This window comes from Lactuca virosa, chromosome 6, assembly GCF_052849685.1.
Source record: "Lactuca virosa cultivar CGN04683 chromosome 6, Lactuca_virosa_CGN04683_v6, whole genome shotgun sequence".
Taxonomy (NCBI): domain Eukaryota; kingdom Viridiplantae; phylum Streptophyta; class Magnoliopsida; order Asterales; family Asteraceae; genus Lactuca; species Lactuca virosa.
The window spans coordinates 233,573,762-233,593,675 of record NC_136431.1 but is presented as its reverse complement, the minus strand read 5'-3'; the positions used below and the strand labels follow the sequence as shown (position 1 = coordinate 233,593,675).

General features: G+C 32.0%; 1 protein-coding gene across 1 annotated transcript; it reads right to left on the bottom strand.

Moving 5' to 3' along the window:
• Window positions 1-3,507: 3,507 nt before the first annotated feature.
• Window positions 3,508-6,237, bottom strand: IP5PI (inositol polyphosphate 5-phosphatase I). The gene is made up of 10 exons (XM_079056739.1): window positions 6,071-6,237; window positions 5,731-5,878; window positions 5,581-5,655; window positions 5,409-5,481; window positions 5,201-5,305; window positions 4,657-5,104; window positions 4,388-4,572; window positions 4,196-4,304; window positions 3,938-4,080; window positions 3,508-3,842 (listed from the first exon to the last, which is right to left on the bottom strand). The coding sequence occupies exons 1-10, from the start codon at window positions 6,113-6,115 to the stop codon at window positions 3,686-3,688; spliced, it is 1,488 nt and encodes a 495-aa protein (XP_078912865.1). The 5' UTR covers window positions 6,116-6,237; the 3' UTR covers window positions 3,508-3,685.
• Between the last annotated feature and the right edge of the window lie 13,677 nt (window positions 6,238-19,914).

Below are 19,914 nucleotides of genomic sequence, written 5' to 3'. Positions count from 1 at the left end.
TAATACAGAGATTGAATGATCCAAAGTAAGAAAAAGTTAGATTTTGAAGAAGATTCCGTTTTTATGGAGAAGGAAAAAGTGCCCAACTTTTCGTGTTACATGCTTAATGCTTTAACAACTTCAATGTTCTAAGTCCATGGTTAAGAATTAATGCCACATTTGGATGTTGATGATTTTATTTAAAATTATATAATAGTGTGGGTAAACTCTAACAAACCACACTCAAAATCCAAAAAATTAAATAATTATTCTACACAATAATTTATGTAACCATTATACAATATAATTATTAATAATTCAATTTATAAAGAAGACAATAATGACAAAAATCCAAAAAAAAAATTATTCTACACAACAATTTATATAATCATTATAAAATATAATTATTAATAATTTAATTTATAAACAAGACAACAATGACAACTTAATTAAATCACTTTAAACTCGATCTATACAATCATTTATATAATCTTTTTATTGATAATTCGTTAAACAATATAATAATCTATGTCATCACAAAATAATTGTACTTTTTTATCTTCAATTTGAGAATAACTTAAAGCACTAGCTAGGGTGGAGGGAGTCATTCCCTCCCAAGGACCGACAAACACCGGAAAATTTGGATCAAACTCGGACCGCCGGTCTGGACTGGTTTGGGACGCTTAGGTCTGGGACAGGTTCAGTCTCTATGCTATTTTTGGGACCGAGACTAGTCCTTTTGTGCAGGTCTACTCCCAACTCATTGTCACATCATTTTTTTTTATCTTTCCTCTATCTTCCATCTTTTTCAATCCAAAACACATAAAAATTTATCTTTTTAGCTCATTCAACCAACTTAATTTTTATTTTGAAATAAACACAAGTTAATAAAAGTCATATAAAACTAATTTATAAAATATTAAAAACATATAAAATTAATTCACAAATTAATTTAAAAACATAAAAATTACTTTTATACAAGTCTTAAAACAAAAAAATACAAGTGAAGAATTAGTTATCTACAACTGCAAGCCACTTCTATATAATTTCAAATACCAACTTTCTTTTGGTAGCCCTCATTATAAAAAGTACATTAATCACATACACAAGTTCAAAACTAAAAAAATTGTACATTAATAAATTACATAAATTAGGTGGACAAAACTAATTAATCATCTATAACAATATTAATTATAAAAAACTTAATCCTTTACCTATGTTTTTATATCATTTTATATATTTTAGTTAATTTATCAATTAGTTTTATCAAACATTATTTTTTGTCGTTGCCTAACTTTTTCAACGATCAATAGCGTTTCAATTAATCCGCCAAATATAACCTCCGTTTATCATAACATTTCACTTTTTTTAATGAATGTCAAAACAAAGTCATATTTTATGTAAATACATTTCATCAAACACATAAAGTATATAAACCCAAAAGCCACTAGAATAAGAAAGAGAAAATGACTTAAAAATGTAATCAAGTTTCAAAAATGTACAAAAAAGACCATTGTTTTTCTTTTAGTACACAAAATATCATTAAAGTATATTTTTTATACACAAAATACCAACAAAGTACACATGTGTTCAAATAAAACATTATGGGTAACCGGTTACCTCAGGTAACAGAAAAATGTCTTAAAAAGGTAACAAAGTTTCAAAAATGTTCAAAAAATACCATTATTTTTTTAGTATAAAAAATACCATTGAAATTTCCAAAATGTTCAAAAAAAACCATTGGTGTTTTTTCAGAGCACATTTTGTTAACTTCGTTGTTTCCGGATTATATAGAACACAGTCATCGGAGATTAGTCACTATCGTACCAGTTTAACACTAGTTGTGTACTCTCTTTCATTCCATCACTTGATCAGTTTGTATCTAAATTTATATTTAGGAATTCTCATGACATAACGTCACACTCGTTTCTCCTTTGTGTTTCTCTTGTGCCGCAACACTAATGAACGGCTAACCTTGATGTATAATATGTGCATCTATATAACGTATATATTTTTTAGGTTTGAGGCATATAATGTGATCGGATGTTTAACTAATGTTATTACCCACTTACTTCTCTTGTTACCACAAGAATGATCGAGTGAAGGAATGAAAGAGATTTGCACAATTGTTGTGAACTGATATGACGGTTCATGATCTCTGGTGATTGTGTTCTACATAATCCGACAAGAACACAGTTAACAAAAAGTGTGGTATTTTTTAAACATTTTGGAAACTTCGTTATACTTTTAAGTCATTTTTCCGTTTACCTAAAGTACCTGGTTACCACGATATTTTAGTTGAACACATGTGTACTTCGTTGGTATTCTGTGTACAAATAGTAACATTAATGATATTTTTTGTACTAAAAAAACAACAATGATATTTTTTGAACATTTGGAAACCGGGTAACCTACAATAACTGGTAAAATGGTATTTTGTGTACTAAAAAAAACAATGGTCTTTTTTGTACATTTTTAAAACTTTCTTACCTTTTTAAGTCATTTTCCTAGGAATGGCAACGGGGCGGGTTCGGGGCGGGGCATGGTTTCCCAAACCCGCCCCGATATCTTTCGGGTATCTTATCGGGGCGCCCCATTGGGTTTTGGGTTTTCCGATCGGGTTTCAGGTATCTTATCGGGTTTACAACAATTCATAACGAAATCTTTATTCCGTTTTAGGGTGCCCCGATGTCTTATAAAAAATACATGTTCTAGCCTCCCTTTTAAATTAAAAATACGATGAATCACTTTAATAAAATAAACTGGACGTTATATTAAAAAATATTTGATTTAAGTTTAGTGTAATACGTCAAAACATAAAAAATGATCATTCATACGAGATTGTTAATAACTAAAAAGATTGTCCACGGTAAATATTTTATCTTTGAATGCGTGCAATTAACATCAAAATGATTCGAACATATATATATATATATATATATATATATATATATATATATATATATATATATATATATATATATATAATCGGGGCGGGGCGGGGCGGGTCGGGGCGATGATAACCCACTCCCTGCCCCGAACCCGATAACGACCCGTTACCCGACCCGAAATGATCGGGTTTTGGGTTTCCCCGTCGGGTTTGGGCTTTTTTGCCATCCCTACATTTTCCCAATAAGAAATGACTAATGCCTAGAATGTTTTCCCAATTGAAGAATCGTGTGTGAATTCCAATGCATCAAATTCTTCTATTGATCTGATCATGTTACTGATTTCAAAGAAGGCCAAATATTAGGTAGATGCCGATCGACACCAAAATGATGGTGTTTCATTGTTTGGATGTTGGTTGACTGGTTGTGTTATTTTTATTTTTATTATTACCCCCTCATCAGGTGGAGTAAGCTTATATAAAGTTTTTATGTATACATATGAGTCTTGCCTTTTATGTCATAAAATTTGTATACGAATATGACTATATTTTTACTCTTTAGCTATTTAGTCATTTTATTCTGTTTTCCTTTTTAATGAGAAACTCAAAGATGTATGTACGTGTGTTAAACCATTAACATGTATACAAAACAAGAGTTAAATAAAGTTACTCATATACAATTTCATCAAACAATCCCTACATGTGATAAAGATATGTAGGGCTAAATGCAATAAATAGCAATACACTTTCATTTATTTGTTTACTTTCATTTCTTTCTATCACAACATTTTATTTACTATCACTAAAAAAAATTATTATTTACCAAATTACAGCCCTTTGTAACTTTCGTAGAGAGCAAACTTCAACCTCTATCATATACAACGCAGAAACTGGCCTATGATCAGAAACCCTAATCTCAGCCCTTTTATAGCCCACTTGCTTTATCCCCTTTCCAAAACAAAGTATCCGATCACACCTACACCATTAATTCAAACCAATAACATAAAAAAAAAATCATATAATTCAAAGAAATCAATTATTGATTTTCTAAATTTTATAGGATCATCATACCATGCTGGATTCCTCCTACCACCTTTAGGATCCTCACCATAATATTTCTCTGAATTTTGCTCGTATTTATAAGTTGGTGGAAAATTCAAATTTCCTTCTCTCCACCCCTCAAATACACCACCTTTTTTTAGCTCCCAACCAAGCTTGCACAAAATAAAATAAAATAAAAAGATAAAATTTATTTATGGGTCCTAACAATATTAATTTATAAAGTAAATGAATAAAATAGTATTATTAAAAACATGAAAAAAAAATTACTTGATCACTCTCTAGCAACTTCGACAAGTCATTTTTGGAAATTAAGTCGCATGTTTCATCGTATGGTAAATTGATACGATAATTAAGATCACCTAACCAAATTATTCGCCTGAAATTACAACAATTTAAAATTTTTAAAAAAAATATATTGACGTAATCAAATACTAGTGTAATTAGTAATTAGTTAATTACTCATGGTCCTTAATGCTCCTTGGAAGTGCGACTTTTGACATGGAATTAAAATTTGTTCTTCTATGTATTTCATCCACGTCAGCATTCCTCTTAACTGCATCAACTTCCCTCTCACCAGATGTTAAGTGAGTGCATACGAAACAAAAGTTCGTTTGATATATAGACATGCTAACTGATATCGAACCCTAAAAGAAAAAAAAAAATAACAAATCATTATAAATTTGAAAAATTTATAAAGGAATTCAGAAAAGAAAAGGAACAATACAGACCTTGTTACCTATGTAGCCCATTACACCAACACCAACAGTTGACACGTGTACATTCTTGATATGTTTCTTCAAGCTTCTACGAACCCAAATAGTAAGAAAAACACCAACCATTTGCTTGCTTACTATTCTAACATATTTTGATCTTTTTTTGTGCATTATAGAGTCAAGATCTAGTTTTTCAACCCAATAATGACAATTTTGCCCTACTGGATCATTCTCACACTCTCCATCACTTTCAAGCATAAATTCATCTTCTATATTTGGAGCATCATCATATGGTTTTTTAAATCTTGATGGAGAAGAAGGGTCGCTATAGGATTTGAATTCAGTCTTTATAGGTTGAATTTTATTAAGAGTGTCACGAATGATGTTTTCCCATATCAAAATTGGATAATTATCTTCAGAACCAAAGATATTACCAGCGTTTAAAGGTATGATTTCTTGAAAACTGCAAAAAGGCATTGGATTTCATCATTTTGCTGATCTTTTTTCCCATATACATTCAAAACTCAAAAGTATTGCTAAAAGTCAAAGTGATACTTACCCAATTACATATATGTCTGCAGGGTATTCAGTATCAAGCCAGTTTTTGATGTTTAAGTCTTCTGGTGGAAGTTCACCTCCAACATTCCAGGTATTAACAGATACTCTAACAAAATTAGAAGTTTTAAGGTGTCAAATTGTCTATAACACAAATAGATAAACAATCAACAGAAGCCATATGAGAGGAAAAGAAAAACCAAGCATAAAACCTGAGTTCTTTAGTGTCGATATATTGTGTTCTGAATGTCTCTGATTTTCGTCTTCTTGACCTGGGAAAAGCTCCTGATGTCAAAAGAGAAGCAACATTGGAAGATCATAAAAGAAATGGTATCCACATAGTTAAAACGTAAGTCCTAAAAGCAAAAATGGTATCTCTTTTACCAACTAAATCACTCTGAAAATCATCTCGTTTCTTATCATCGAGTCTGGATTCTTTCGGCCAATAACAAAACGCTTCTGTTAAAGAAATCGCATTAATCAAACTTCAAACCCTAATTTTCAATTTGTGATAACTATTACGATCAAACTAACCTGTGTCAACGGAATCATGGATGCTGTCATCGGAATCGGCACTGTAATCTGAACTATTATCAGAAATATTGAGCCATTTTCGGACAACTACCCTCGGCCAGAACAACTGGAGACAGGTGTAACCCAGACATTTTTCAGCCCAGCCTCTCTGCAGTTCTTCTCAAGTTACACAAAAATCGAAAGAATAACTATACAAGTAAATACAGGAAGATATTATCTACAACCATCACAGATTAATATCTCAAACTCCATCCAACAAATCTTATTGCAGATAACGAGTTATCTTTGGATGAAAATCATGATTTATACCTCGATGGCTGTGGTTTAAAGGTATAATTACCTCAGGAGATCGATTCCTTGAGCGTTGATGATCATGAAGGATCATGTTTTGATTTGATGAACCTCCAGTTGACTAAAAATTTTGAAATTTGAAGCGTATGAATGACATAAATAATTGATTGGCATATACCCTCCTGAGGGTGTTGACTAAGCTTATTTGAAAAGGGAAATAACTCGTGAGGCGTTTGACTAAGCTTGTTTAATGTGGAAAATGAGACGTTAGTTAAATAATGTATTACAAATTTGTCTAATCTCTATCTGTGTATATATATTAAAGCAGAAACTTAATTACATCACCTAAAACAATCTGGCCCCTTCAATGTTTTTCATTGATTATTTTAAACAACTGGATCAATTTCGCTGATGTCATCGTAACAAAAAGAACTACAAATACGCCTTTGTTACCGTCTATAACCATTTTTCCTCCAAAATAGGGATTGCTCTCTTCCTCTTTCTCTCTCTGATGAAGATAATATCAAGAGTCGATGATCTTTCTAATTTCTATCCATGTTCTTCCTCCTCAATAGTCGATGATCTCTCCAATTTACATCCATGTTCTTCTCCATCAATGCATCTCCTGCATCGTGTTTGTCACCAACAACTTGAAATTGAGATTCACTACCAAAGATTATTCCCATTGCGTTTTTCTTCTTCTCAAGATATTTGAATTTTTATGAATCTGCAACTGGTTTTCCATTTTGATTATTCTAACGGGAATTTTGATTTGAATCACTCTTATTTGGGTTTTAGGTTTATATTATGTGTATCCGATTTATGTTTCTATCTATGGCTTTTTAGTAATCAAATCGAAATGGTATTGATTCGTTCTGGATTTGACTGCGATTAACGAAATCAAACAGGCTGTTGGATGTGAAGCAAGGTGTAAACAAAGATGGGAAGACAGTCCTCTTGGGTGAAAATTCTTAAAAAAGTACCATTTCGATTGACAAAATGGTTAAAATTCTTTAAAAAAGTTAATTTGAAGATTGCTAAATAACTTGTATCATTTCAGATATAGACCCTTTGGTATAGAGCTCCAGAAGTCCTTTTGGGTGCTACTCATTATTCAACAGCTGTTGACATGTGGTCTGTTGGCTGCATATTTGGTACTCATTATTTCTAAATTAATTAAGTCTGATATGTATTAAGTCAAAAAAACACTAATGTGTTCTTCAAATTTGAAGACATCAGTAGTCAGAACACAGCCGATGACATTGTTACCACCTACACATACTATGATTATACTTCTGGATTCATCCATTGTTGCAATCTTACTGATTTGGAGGTACTAATTTTGATTTCTACTACCAAACTTTCTTATAATTCGTCAACATTTAGGATCTTTACCCTAATTAGAAGAAAAATTTGTTTGGAATCATATTGATTAGTTCTGTTTTGCAGCATGATACAATTATATTTCAACTATTTTTTAAAAGTATATACACATTATATCATCCTACTTTGCAAATCTGCAATAGGATCCCAATATTTGACTTTACCGGTTAGACTTTGGCCAAAAAGTTACTTCTTCATCTCTTAATCTTTGGCTTAAGCCACTGAGTTTGTTATTCCACAAACAAGATTTTATAACAATAATTTTTTAATTTTTCGTAACAAACTATGTTGACCAAGTCTATTATTGTCAATTTGTTTTAAGTTTAAATAACAAACTATGTTGACCAAGTCTATTATTGTCAATTTGTTTTAAGTTTAAAGGTAATCTCCTTAATCTTTGGCTTAAGTCACTAAATTTGTTATTCCACAAACAAGATTTTATAACAATATTTTTTTATTGTTCGTAACAAACTATGTTGACCAAGTCTATTATTTTCAATTTGTTTTAAACTTAAATAACAAATTATGTTGACCAGATCTATTATTGTCAATTTGTTTTAAGTTTAAAGATAATTTCCTTATGCCCAAGGGTATAATTGTCAACACGAGCACATACTCTACAAATTTTAATTTCTTTCATTAATCTTATATTCTTATTTATGCAGATTATCATTCCAATTATACCGTCAATCATAAACACTTTCCAAAATAATTATATGTATATTTATCATGTTTCAATACATAGAATCCAAACATTTATAATTAAATCGTTTAATAAGGAAATATTATCTTTAATTTTTTTCAAATTCATGTACCCTTATCAATTTCAAATCCGGTCATTTAATTATATCTTATTAATTATGGATGTAAATCATATATTTTTTATAACTATTTTAACTTAATATAATATCAGGACTCATGTTTTCCAATTATACAATTTTCCATATTTTGTTATGATATATAGATATAGATATCTTATAAAATCATTGTTTACCATTCTATATATGTTTATTAACCCTATATAATATTACGTATCATACAAATCACGAAAAAAAATTGTTTCTTCAACCTCTCAATCACGAAAAAAAAATTGTTTCTTCAACCTCTCTTTACACTTGCTGCTGCCTACTTCCATCATCAATCATCCATAACAAGTTTCATTATCCTCTGCAATATTTGTTTTTGTTGTTATATTATGAGTCATGTATGGAATGGTGTTTTGAATATGTTTATCATGTATGCAAAATGCTTTATTTTTTCCTTTCTTTCGTGTTAAAATATTTAATAATTCTAACTCTTCTTAATTACATTCTGTCATCGAACTTCCTTTGCCGAATGCTATTTGATTTCCGTCTTTATTGAATTAAAACCTGTTTTTTTGGTGATTCATTAAAAACAACAATCATGACAGCAACAATCACTGTCAAGGTGCATAAAACCAACATGCTGGAATATATCGATGTATTAGGCAACAATGTTTACACATAATATGGACCATTTATGTTACAATCTCCTAAATGAACATGTATTCAATATATTCTGCCACATTGATCATAATATAATTTCACTTTTAATGTTGTCCCATATTATCATTAATAACAATTATATTTCAACTATTTTTTAAAAGTAAATACACATTATATCATCCTACTTTGCAAATCTGCAGTAGGATCTCAATATTTGACTTTACCGCTTAGACTTTGGCCTAAAAGTTACTTCTTCATGCCTTAATCTTTGGCTTAAGCCACTGAGTTTGTTATTCCACAAACAAACAAGATTTTATAACAATAATTTTTTATTATTGTTCGTAACAAACTATGTTGACGAAGCCTATTATTGTCAATTTGTTTTAAGTTTAAATAACAAACTATGTTGACCAAGTCTATTATTGTCAATTTGTTTTAAGTTTAAAGGTAATCTCCTTAATCTTTGGCTTAATTCACTGAGTTTGTTATTTCACAAACAATATTTTATAACAATAATTTTTTTATTGTTCCTAACAAACTATGTTGACCAAGTCTATTATTGTCAATTTGTTTTAAGTTTAAATAACAAACTATGTTTACCAAGTCTATTATTGTCAATTTGTTTTAAGTTTAAAGATAATTTCCTTATGACCAAGGGTATAATTGTCAACACGAGCATATACTCTACAAATTTTAATTTCTTTCATGAATCTTATATTCTTATTTATGCAGATTATCATTCCAATTATACCGTCAATCATAAACACTTTCCAAAATAATTATATGTATATTTATCATGTTTCAATACATAGAATCCAAACATTTATAATTAAATTGTTTAATAAGGAAATATTATCTTTAAATTTTTTCAAATTCATGTACCCTTATCAATTTCAAATCCGGTCATTTAATTATATCTTATTAATTATGGATGTAAATCATATATTTTTTATAACTATTTTAACTTAATATAATATCATGACTCATGTTTTCCAATTATACCATTTTCCATATTTTGTTATGATATATAGATATAGATATCTTATAAAATCATTGTTTACCATTCTATATATCCTTATTAACCCTATATAATATTACGTATCATACAAATCACGAAAAAAAAATTGTTTCTTCAACCTCTCAATCTCGAAAAAAATTGTTTCTTCAACCTCTCTTTACACTTGCTGCTGCCTACTTCCATCATCCATCATCCATAACAGGTTTTATTATCCTCTGCAATGTTTGTTTTTGTTATTATATTATGAGTCATGTATGGAATGGTGTTTTGAATATGTTTATCATGTATGTAAACTGCTTTATTTTTTCCTTTCTTTCGTGTTAAAATATTTAATAATTCTAACTCTTCTTAATTACATTCTGTCATCGAACTTCCTTTGCCGAATGCTATTGATTTCCGTCTTTATTGAATTGAAAACTGTTTTTTGGTGAATGTGCGGTTTACACTTTTTCCTTCATTAAAACAACAATCATGACAGCAATAATTGCTGTCAAGGTGCATAAAACCAACATGCTGGAATATATCGATGTATTAGGCAACAGTGTTTACAAATAATATGGACCATTTATGTTACAATCTCCTAAATGAACATGTATTCAATATATTCTGCCACATGGATCATAATATAATTTCAGTTTCAATGTTGTCCCATATTATCATTAATAACAATTATATTTCAACTATGTTTTAAAAGTAAATACACATTATATCATCCTATTTTGCAAATCTGCAATAGGATCCCAATATTTGACTTTACCGCTTAGACTTTGGCCTAAAAGTTACTTCTTCATGCCTTAATCTTTGGCTTAAGGCACGAAGTTTGTTATTCCACAAACAATATTTTATAACAATAATTTTTTAGTATTGTTCCTAACAAACTATGTTGACCAAGTCTAAAACTGTCAATTTGTTTTAAGTTTAAATAACAAACTATGTTGACCAAGTCTATTATTGTCAATTTGTTTTAAGTTTAAAAGTAATCTCCTTAATCTTTGGCTTAAGCCACTGAGTTTGTTATTCCACAAACAAGATATTATAACAATGATTTTTTTTATTGTTCCTAACAAACTATGTTGACCAAGTCTATTATTGTCAATTTGTTTTAAGTTTAAATAACAAACTATGTTTACCAAGTCTATTATTGTCAATTTGTTTTAAGTTTAAAGGTAATTTCCTTATGACCAATGGTATAATTGTCAACACGAGCATATACTCTACAAATTTTAATTTCTTTCATGAATCTTATATTCTTATTTATGCAGATTATCATTCCAATTATATCGTCAATCATAAACACTTTCCAAAATTATTATATGTATATTTATCATGTTTCAATATATAGAATGCCGACATTTATGATTAAATCGTTTAATACGTAAACTATTATCTTTAAATCTTTTCAAAATCATGTACCCTTATCAATTTAGAAACAATCATTTAATTTAATCTTATTAAAAAGGATTTAATTCATCTATTTTTGATATATATTTTTATTTAATATAAAATCACGACACATGTTTTCCAATTATATCTCTATATTTGTTAACCAACTTTAATTCGTTATTATCTTCACCAATATTCTTTAATTCCATTGTTTGTATAATCATGATGGCTGTTATAGATGCTTCAACAACTCTATTTGCTAGAGGTGTTGGCAAAACTGTTATTTCCATATGTTCAACAAATGGACATTGCTTACTTTAGATTTATTACCATATCACATTAGACAAACCTCACAATTGCAGATGCGCTCATTAAAATTAATAAGATATAAGTTTTTTTAGACTGTTATACTAATTATTTTAAATTAATATATACTTTTATTTTAATATTTGATATATGTTATGTATGTTAGGACATTTAATATAATTATGCCCTATAGAACATAATATAATTTTAAGATCCATTTATAGGTTAAAATCTGTGTAATACACATGTTGATAACATAAATGAGCAAAAATAACAACGAACTTTTAAAGTATGTTGCTATAAATAACAGAAATTGTTCATGTTACTATTTTTTGTTAATAATTTTTTTTATAGTTTTTAGAACTCAATAAAATTATATATTTAACCCTAAAATAACAATCGAAATTATATAGGTTTTGTTTATAACCCTAAAATAACAAAGTATACTTCGAAATTAAAAAAAACAAATAATATTTAAATAATAAATTCCAAAGACGTTTATATGTCTTTTTTATGTGTTCCTCCGCGTTTAACGCGTGTTATAATCTAGTTAGTAAACCAAACAGCAAACCGCAAAGGGGAAAATGATTTGCGAGGGTAACTATCTTTTCGTCATGTTCACGTTTAGGTAACTTCATTTTTTTATACATATTTGACCATTTAACTTGTTAAATGTGTTCACATATTACCATTGTCACCTGCTATAGCAGGTGAAAATGGTAATATGTGAACACATTTAACAAGTTAAATGGTCAAATGTGTACAAAAAAAGGAAGTTGTCTAAATGTAAACAATTTTTTTTATTAATTTCTTACAACATTTTTATGATATTTTTTTCCTATAGGTTTTTCTGATACAATGTTTTAAACTTTGCTTATAATTTTTTTTTTATTTTTTTTATACTTTCATATAATTTTGTTACAAGTGTTTTTAAACCAAATATTTTATAAATATTTTAAATTTTTCTTACAAGTTTTTAACTTGTTTTTTTTTACATTTTCATACAATTATTTTTATAATTTTCGTACATTTATTTCTAAACTTTCTTTTACAATATTTTTAAAGTGTTTTACAGATTTTGTATGACAATTTAATATTTTTTATAACATTTTAAAATACTTTCCTTGAATACTAGTTTAAAACGTTATATTAAAAAATTAAACGTTTATAAACTTCCAATTAAAAAGTTGGAATAATTTTAAAACATTTACATTATATAGATTTTTTTTATTTGCTAAATAATATTATATTTTTATTTTTTTTAAAAGACTCTTCATACTTATTGTTACATATTTAATTTATTTAATTTTATTGTTAGATACTATTTACTTTAAAAATATTGTATATGCTTCAAAACAAAAGAAAAAAATTATAAGCAACTATATAAAATATTTCACAAAACAAAAACATATTTATTAATTAAAAAGTAAGTTTAAATTTGATCAATATTTAATTAATATTTAAGAAATTATGGATATTTTAAAAATAACGTTTGAAAAAGATAATACAAACAAATATGAAAAATAAAATCGCTATTAAAAGTGGAAAAAATGACTTATCAGGGTAATTAACTTTTTCATTTTGTTCATATTTAGACAACTTTCTTTTTTTGTTCAAATTTAACAATTTAACTTGTTAATTTGTTCACATATTACCATTGTCACCTGCTATAACCGGTGACAATGACAATATGTGAACACATATAACAAGTTAAATGGTCAAATGTGTACAAAAATAAAGAAGTTACCTAAATGTGAACAAAACGACAAAGATGATTACTCTGGTAAGTTATTATCCCAACCGCAAAGTGTGGTTTTTGCATTCTTAAAACCGTTGGGTGCGTTTTTTTAGTGGTTTGATTTTGCGGTTTTTAAATGTGGTTTCGGTTTGTATTAGTGCGGTTTGGTTGACTTGTTATAATCTTATAACATAATTTTGATGTGGTTTTAACTACAAAACTAAAACCAAAATAGAAAATAAATTCTAAAAATGATTTGAAATCCCGATTAAATGGCTAAAACCAACTGTAAAGTCCAAACTCCAAATATGATATGTACTAGTATTTCTCAGTATTTTAAATAATATGTATATATTATAGTTTATAAATATAAATTAGTGATTTATTATTTTATTCATTTTTTGTGGGGTTCGGTTTTGGTGGACCGGTTTTCTGGTAAAAACCGCACCGACCCGCACGAAATCCGCACCATTGGTTTTTGCATCGGTTTCGGTTTGTTGGTTGCGGTTTTTTCGGTATTTTTTAGTCGGTTCGGCTTTTTCTCAACCCTACTAATTAATCCTTTAACTTATTTGTGTGCTTTTTTAGGGAATAAAGTTGTTTTTGTCGGTTCTAATTGGTCTTTTTGACAAAACAAAAGGGTAACCCGATTACCCTTTATACTATCTCGTTTAATTGGTCTAATAATTTATTTGTTTATTATAAGGGAAATTGATGAGAATGAAGTTCTCTTAGATCGATAGATTCAAACAGATATTAATAAGACAATAACAAGCAATAGGAAACAATGAACACCAATGTGAATTAAACAAATGTCGAATGATTAAGACAGCAACACCTCAGAAGAGCTCGATGAAGAAATTCTACTTTAGAGGCGTGCTAGGGTTACAGTACTTGTCAAAAGAAATATTCAGAAGCGTAACAAAATGTGATGCGTGCATGCACCATAAATACTAAACCCTAAAAACAAACACACGGTTGGACAGGCCCAAACCGTGAATACAAAATGAACTGAACTATCTAAGCCCAAAGGCGCAACCCATATACTCAACAATCTCCCCCTTTGCGCCGATTGAGGCGAGAGATCACTTCGGTTGAGTAACTGTAGTTTTCCTCACAGTCTTGAACAGTTTGGGGATGATGGCAAGAAGAGTTTGACGAAAGTTAATGTACCACCGAAGCATGTCTGAAAACATCTTCTTATCGGCTTCACTGTTCTGATCGCACCCGTGTATGATATCGAGAATATGCTCCAAGCAGGCAGTGGAGAACAGGTGTTTGTCAACAAGAGCGAACAAGAATTTTTGACCTTCGCCCCTGATGAACATGACTGTATGAAACTGTGGGTCGATTTTCCCCTTCATCAACAAATTGATGTCGCTTGCCTTCCCTATTGGCTTGATAGTGGGCTTCTTTCTTATTGCAGAGGTGATTTCCTGATCCATCTTTGCGACTTCAAGAATGTAACACACCAGCATTCTCTTGATGTGATCTATAATAGGCTCATACTCCTTTTGATTAGTCAGCAAGATGTTGTTAAGGAGAATCCAATCATGAGGATTCAAATTTGGCAAATAAGCCAGGGAGATCATATGAACCGAACTGTCTGAGCCTCGGGTCACTTTGAACTTGATATTGATAAACTTCCCTGCTGAAGTGAGTTTCAACACCTTAACTGTTGTGATCTTCTGATTACTCCAATTCAGGTATTGAGGTTGAGCGAACTCAAGATAGTACTCAAGCAGATCTCGATCAATCTTCGGGTCAGGAGAGGGGATGGCAACTGTTGACTCAAAACAATGAAAGATGAATGCCTTTCGGGTGATTGGCATATCAAATTGAGAATCCTTGGAATTCTCAAGAGTGAATGAAAGGACCGGTTCGATCCAATGTGTGCTTGGAGCTTCAATTACCTCCCTTTGAAGCTTTTCCATAGACCACAGAGGAAACATAGATTTCCTCTATTCTAATACTTCGTTCGCTTTCCTCTCCCTATCAAATCCTTCCTTGGCTTTTCGAACCTTTTCCTCAATCTCTCGATCACTAGGCTTGACTTTGAGGCTTTCGGTTTTAGAAGCTTTTGCTCCTGTATCAGTCTCATCATCGATTTCATCCTCATCATCATCACCAATCTTCTTCTTTCGTTTGTCCTTCATACTGCCCGAAGCTTCATTACCCTTCGGCTCAGCAGTGACTTTCGATTGGGTGATAGGTTTGCTTTTTGGAGGTGGTTGTGATTGACCCTGGCCCTGAGTAACATTTTCTCCCCCTTGTTTCGGAGGGACAACGGGCTCCGGAACACCTTCAATCCTGCTTAGAATGTCTAGAGCAGGTCTCAATTTCTCAGCCAAGTGGCGTCGAATCGAGATGGTAAGGACCGAGTCATGGGCTTCCAGAAGATGTAGAAGAATGGAATGCACATCACCAACCAAGCTTTTGACTACTGCTCTTTCAGGCTTAAGCTCTTCAATTTCCCTGGTCGCCGTTTTGAGCTTCAGGTTCTGAATTTTAAGCTGAGAAGTTCGTTTATCAAGCTCATCCATGATATTGCTTTCCACAGCTAGTTCGGCTTCAAGTTGAGAGAGACGGGCATCAACTAATGTTTGAAGCTCAGTGTTGGCAGTCTGGATTGCTTTGCGTGTTTCCTCAAAATGCTTCTTTTCAGCCTAAAGCGAACGGGTAAGATTATCAACAGAAGCATTCACCGTTTGAGCATTCTTCTGAGCGGCAGCCTGAAGAGAGTCAAGGAAAAGTTGAGCATCAGAAACTAGTTTTTCGACGTTTGCGGTCGCTTGCTTGCAATCTTTGGTGGAGGCTTCGACTGTAATAGAGGCTTTTTGACATGTGGAAGTGGAAGCGTCGATAGCTTTGACACCATTAGAAATGGATGTATCATGCTCCTTGACAAAGGTTGCCAATAGAGCCTTGATTGCTGCTTCAGAGTATGCATTACCGGAAGAAGAGGAAGAAAGAAATTGGTCAAGCTTGTCATTCATATCCTTTAAATGCTTCTTCGTGACAGGAGCATCATCATCTTCATCGCTCTGTACTCGATATGGACTATAATAAACATAATCAAATTCCATTTCTTCTCCTCCAAGAACATGATCAGATTCGTGTGAGGGAGGTGGAGATAAAGGTTTGGAAGTAACTGGGGTTTCGGTTTCTGAAGTAGGTGCCCCCGTATCAGATACGTTGACACGAACAGTAGATTCGGTTGGATGAGTAGTAGTTGTGGTAACCTCGGTAAATAAAGGGGTTGGAATTGGAATGGAGGTTGTAGTTGAAGATGAGATGGGAGGAGGGAAAGGAGCAATGGTAATAGGAACCGATTGTGTAGGAGAAGGAGGAGGTGAGTTTCGGTTACCTTCATTAGTTGGTGAGGGTGGAGGCGAATTACCCCGAGGCGGACTTTCAGTTTGAGAAACGTCATCTTTAGTGGACTCGGGTTCGGGCTGTGGGTCAGAAGGAACGTAGTCAGAGTCACTTGAAGAAGGGGAAGGAGACTTCGGCTTGTGTGCTTTCTTCTTGGTCTTTCGTTTCTTTGGAGCAGTAGGGGCTGCTTGTTCATACTTTCGCTTCTTGGGCGTAGAGACTTTTGAGGATTGACCTTCCTTCTCCCCTTTTCTTTCAGGCTTCTTCCCTCTTTTCGCTGGTTTATCTGCTGCGTCTAGGGAGCTTTGCATTTCTGGAGTAAGCTGCCTTGGCCCTGTAGGGGTAGCTTCTTGTACTCAGTTATCACCTTGCTTTCACTGGAAACACACCTGTACATAGATTCTGGAACCGAACCAATAAAGAGAAACTTCGATGGATCTGAGACAAGTATCCTCGTCGTGTGGAAAGTAGCAATAGATGAAATCAGTGAGTCTGCCATTGTTGGAACGTGAAACTTCTCCATCGCCCATTGAGTAACAAGAGTCCAAAACCTAGCACAAGAGATTTCAGAGTAGCGTGAAGTAGAGCTAATACTCTGAACCAGTTGAGACCATAAGATAGATCCAAAGTCCATGTTAACCCCATGGTACAGACCATAAAGAAGGGTCATGAACGCCTTGCTCGCTCCATCAGAACCTGCAACCCTCTTCGATAAACCCTTGGAGAGGAGGGTAAATAGACCGTTCCACTGAGGAGGAAGACATGATTTCTTGAACTTTGTGACAGTAGTGAGAATCTCAGTGTACCCTATATCATAGAACATTGTGTATATTTGAGTGTTGGTAATGGAATCAGGGTTGATCATGGAGTCGTCGACATCAAGCCTTAGCAACAAACAAAACCTAGCTTTTGAAATCGACGTCTTTTGATTGACGATCTCAAAGAAAATACGCTCCTTTGCTTTATCGTAGACAGCGGTTGAGTAGACTTGAGAAAGTAGTGACATTGGAACACACTCCACCTGGGTTAGGGCTATTACGAGTGGTGAATATCTGAGGCCTTCAACCACTTGCAGCATGTAGGGATCATACTGGAAAGGTGAGAGTTCAATGATGAGGTTTTGATTCGGTTTAATGGTGAAAAGGGAGGACTGGGCAGATTGTTCATAAACAGATGAAGATTCAGCCATTGTTGCAGGTGTGAAGAAGAAGATGAATAGTAGAGATTCGCCGGTGTGTTCTTGAGAGAGTTGTGAATTGGTAAAGTAGTCCAAGAGGTGTGAGAAAACCTTATATACCATCGCCAGGAGAGAGAAAAAATCCACAATAATGATTTGACGATCTTCTAAATCGTCGCCTGAAAAAGCGCGATTTGACAGCTGGGTTTCCCTAGGAATACGTCATCAGGCGTGATGTTAGGAATCGTTTCAAATTCACGCGCCCGTTTCAAATCTTATCCAATGACGTGGTTTGAAATCTTATCTTGTTACTGCCGTTTCAACTTCGAAAACTTTTCAAATTCCCTCTCAAACTGTGACAAACCCTTTCGCGTCATATAAGGCTGGCAATGTTCGCTCCTTTACACGATATACCACCATAGCATTTATAACCGAAGCATCAAATCTGAAAAATTGCCATGAGTACCACTAACAAGAATTGGGAAAATCATAATGATCTTCGTGCAAGATTGTGCCAATAGAAAAGAAATAAATCAAATAATTTGTGGGATTTAAGTGATGTCTATTTAGACACGAAACTATAGATCCCGGGCACGAATCGCTTCCTTCAAAGTCGAGAGAGACTTAGAAGTGTCTGTGTGGTTTCCCGTTGAATTACGATCAAATGTTTATTAAGAAACATTGAAAGGCATCTTTTCAAATTTAAGCTATAAAGGGTGGCTTATCTTCAACCGAACTTCAGTACTTGACATAAGACCGAAAGTGGGATAAAGTACTTGTGAGACCAGTGTAGCCTATTAAACAAGTAGGTTAGTTATTATATCCTGTGACTTGGTGATAACTTGTAGAAATCTCAAAAACAAAATTAAACTGGATCTTATGGGAATAAATGCCTTGGTGTTAGACAGTTTTATAAAGATCGCACAAAAATAAAAAAGAGATTTCTTGGTACATTCCACTAAAGTGGTTTCGTTAAAGCGTGGGTGAAAACTAGAACATTTGATTGTTCACCGTCAATTCGTTATTGGTGTTGGATTTTGGGTTTCACTTAGCACGTGGTGAAACGAAGCTAAGATCATTAACACTGATGTTGTGTAACCATAAACCTCAGTGGTAAAGTCTGAGAGTCTCAAGGGTTACAATGATGAACCGAAATGAGATGGAGAAGAGTGATAAGGAGGTTAAAGAACCGAAAGGACCTCTGCTATATAGTAAGGACCGAGCAGACAACTCTTAACTCAATGTGAGACGAGTAAGGTAGCTCATGACATAAGTGATTTTATCAGCCTGATTGGGAAGATTTGATTTGTGTATATTAAATCAGTAAGGCTTCACTTGAAGTCTTTGAGGCTTTGGTCGACATACAACAGCATGCTTCTAGGGACAATTAGCTAGTATTAAGATAAAGAAATGTATACCTGTCCCAGCTCCATCATTTGAATGATCGATGATACCTTTCAGTGATATTTTTGGAATTTTTGATTTTAATGAAAAGCAACAAAAACAAAACAAATATATATATATATATATATATATATATATATATATATATATATATATATATATATATATATATATATATATATTTGGATTTTATAAATTTTCTGAAAAAGAAATAAAAACAGAAAGGAAAATATTTTTGATTTTCATGTATTTTCTGAAAAAGAACTAAAAATAAAAAGGAAAATATTTTTGATTTTTATGTATTTTCTGAAAAAGAACTAAAAACAGAAAGGAAAATATTTTTGATTTTTATGAATTTTCTGAAAAAGAATTAAAAACAGAAAGAAAAGTATTTTGATTTTTATGAATAGAAATGAAGTGAGAAAAGACATACACAATGTACAAACTATACAACCGAAACTTCACCTAAAAGTAGTGAAGCGAAATAGACCGAGCGTTCGGTTCATTTCAGTTCCCAAAAAATCAGGAGCCAAAATAGACCGAGCGTTCGCTCTATTTCTCGTTCGGTCCATTTCGGTTCCCGAAAATTCTGGAGCCAAAATAGATCGAGCTTTCGCTCTATTTCGCGTTCGGTCCATTTCGG

Excerpts from the sequence above, each read along its gene's own strand:
- IP5PI (XM_079056739.1), bottom strand. The coding sequence starts at position 6,115 with ATGATCCTTCATGATCATCAACGCTCAAGGAATCGATCTCCTGAG. Across the intron at positions 5,482-5,580 it reads TTTTCAGAGTGATTTAGTTG|GAGCTTTTCCCAGGTCAAGA; the intron begins GTAAAAGAGATA and ends TTTTGACATCAG. Across the intron at positions 4,081-4,195 it reads AGTTGCTAGAGAGTGATCAA|CTTGGTTGGGAGCTAAAAAA; the intron begins GTAATTTTTTTT and ends ATTTTGTGCAAG.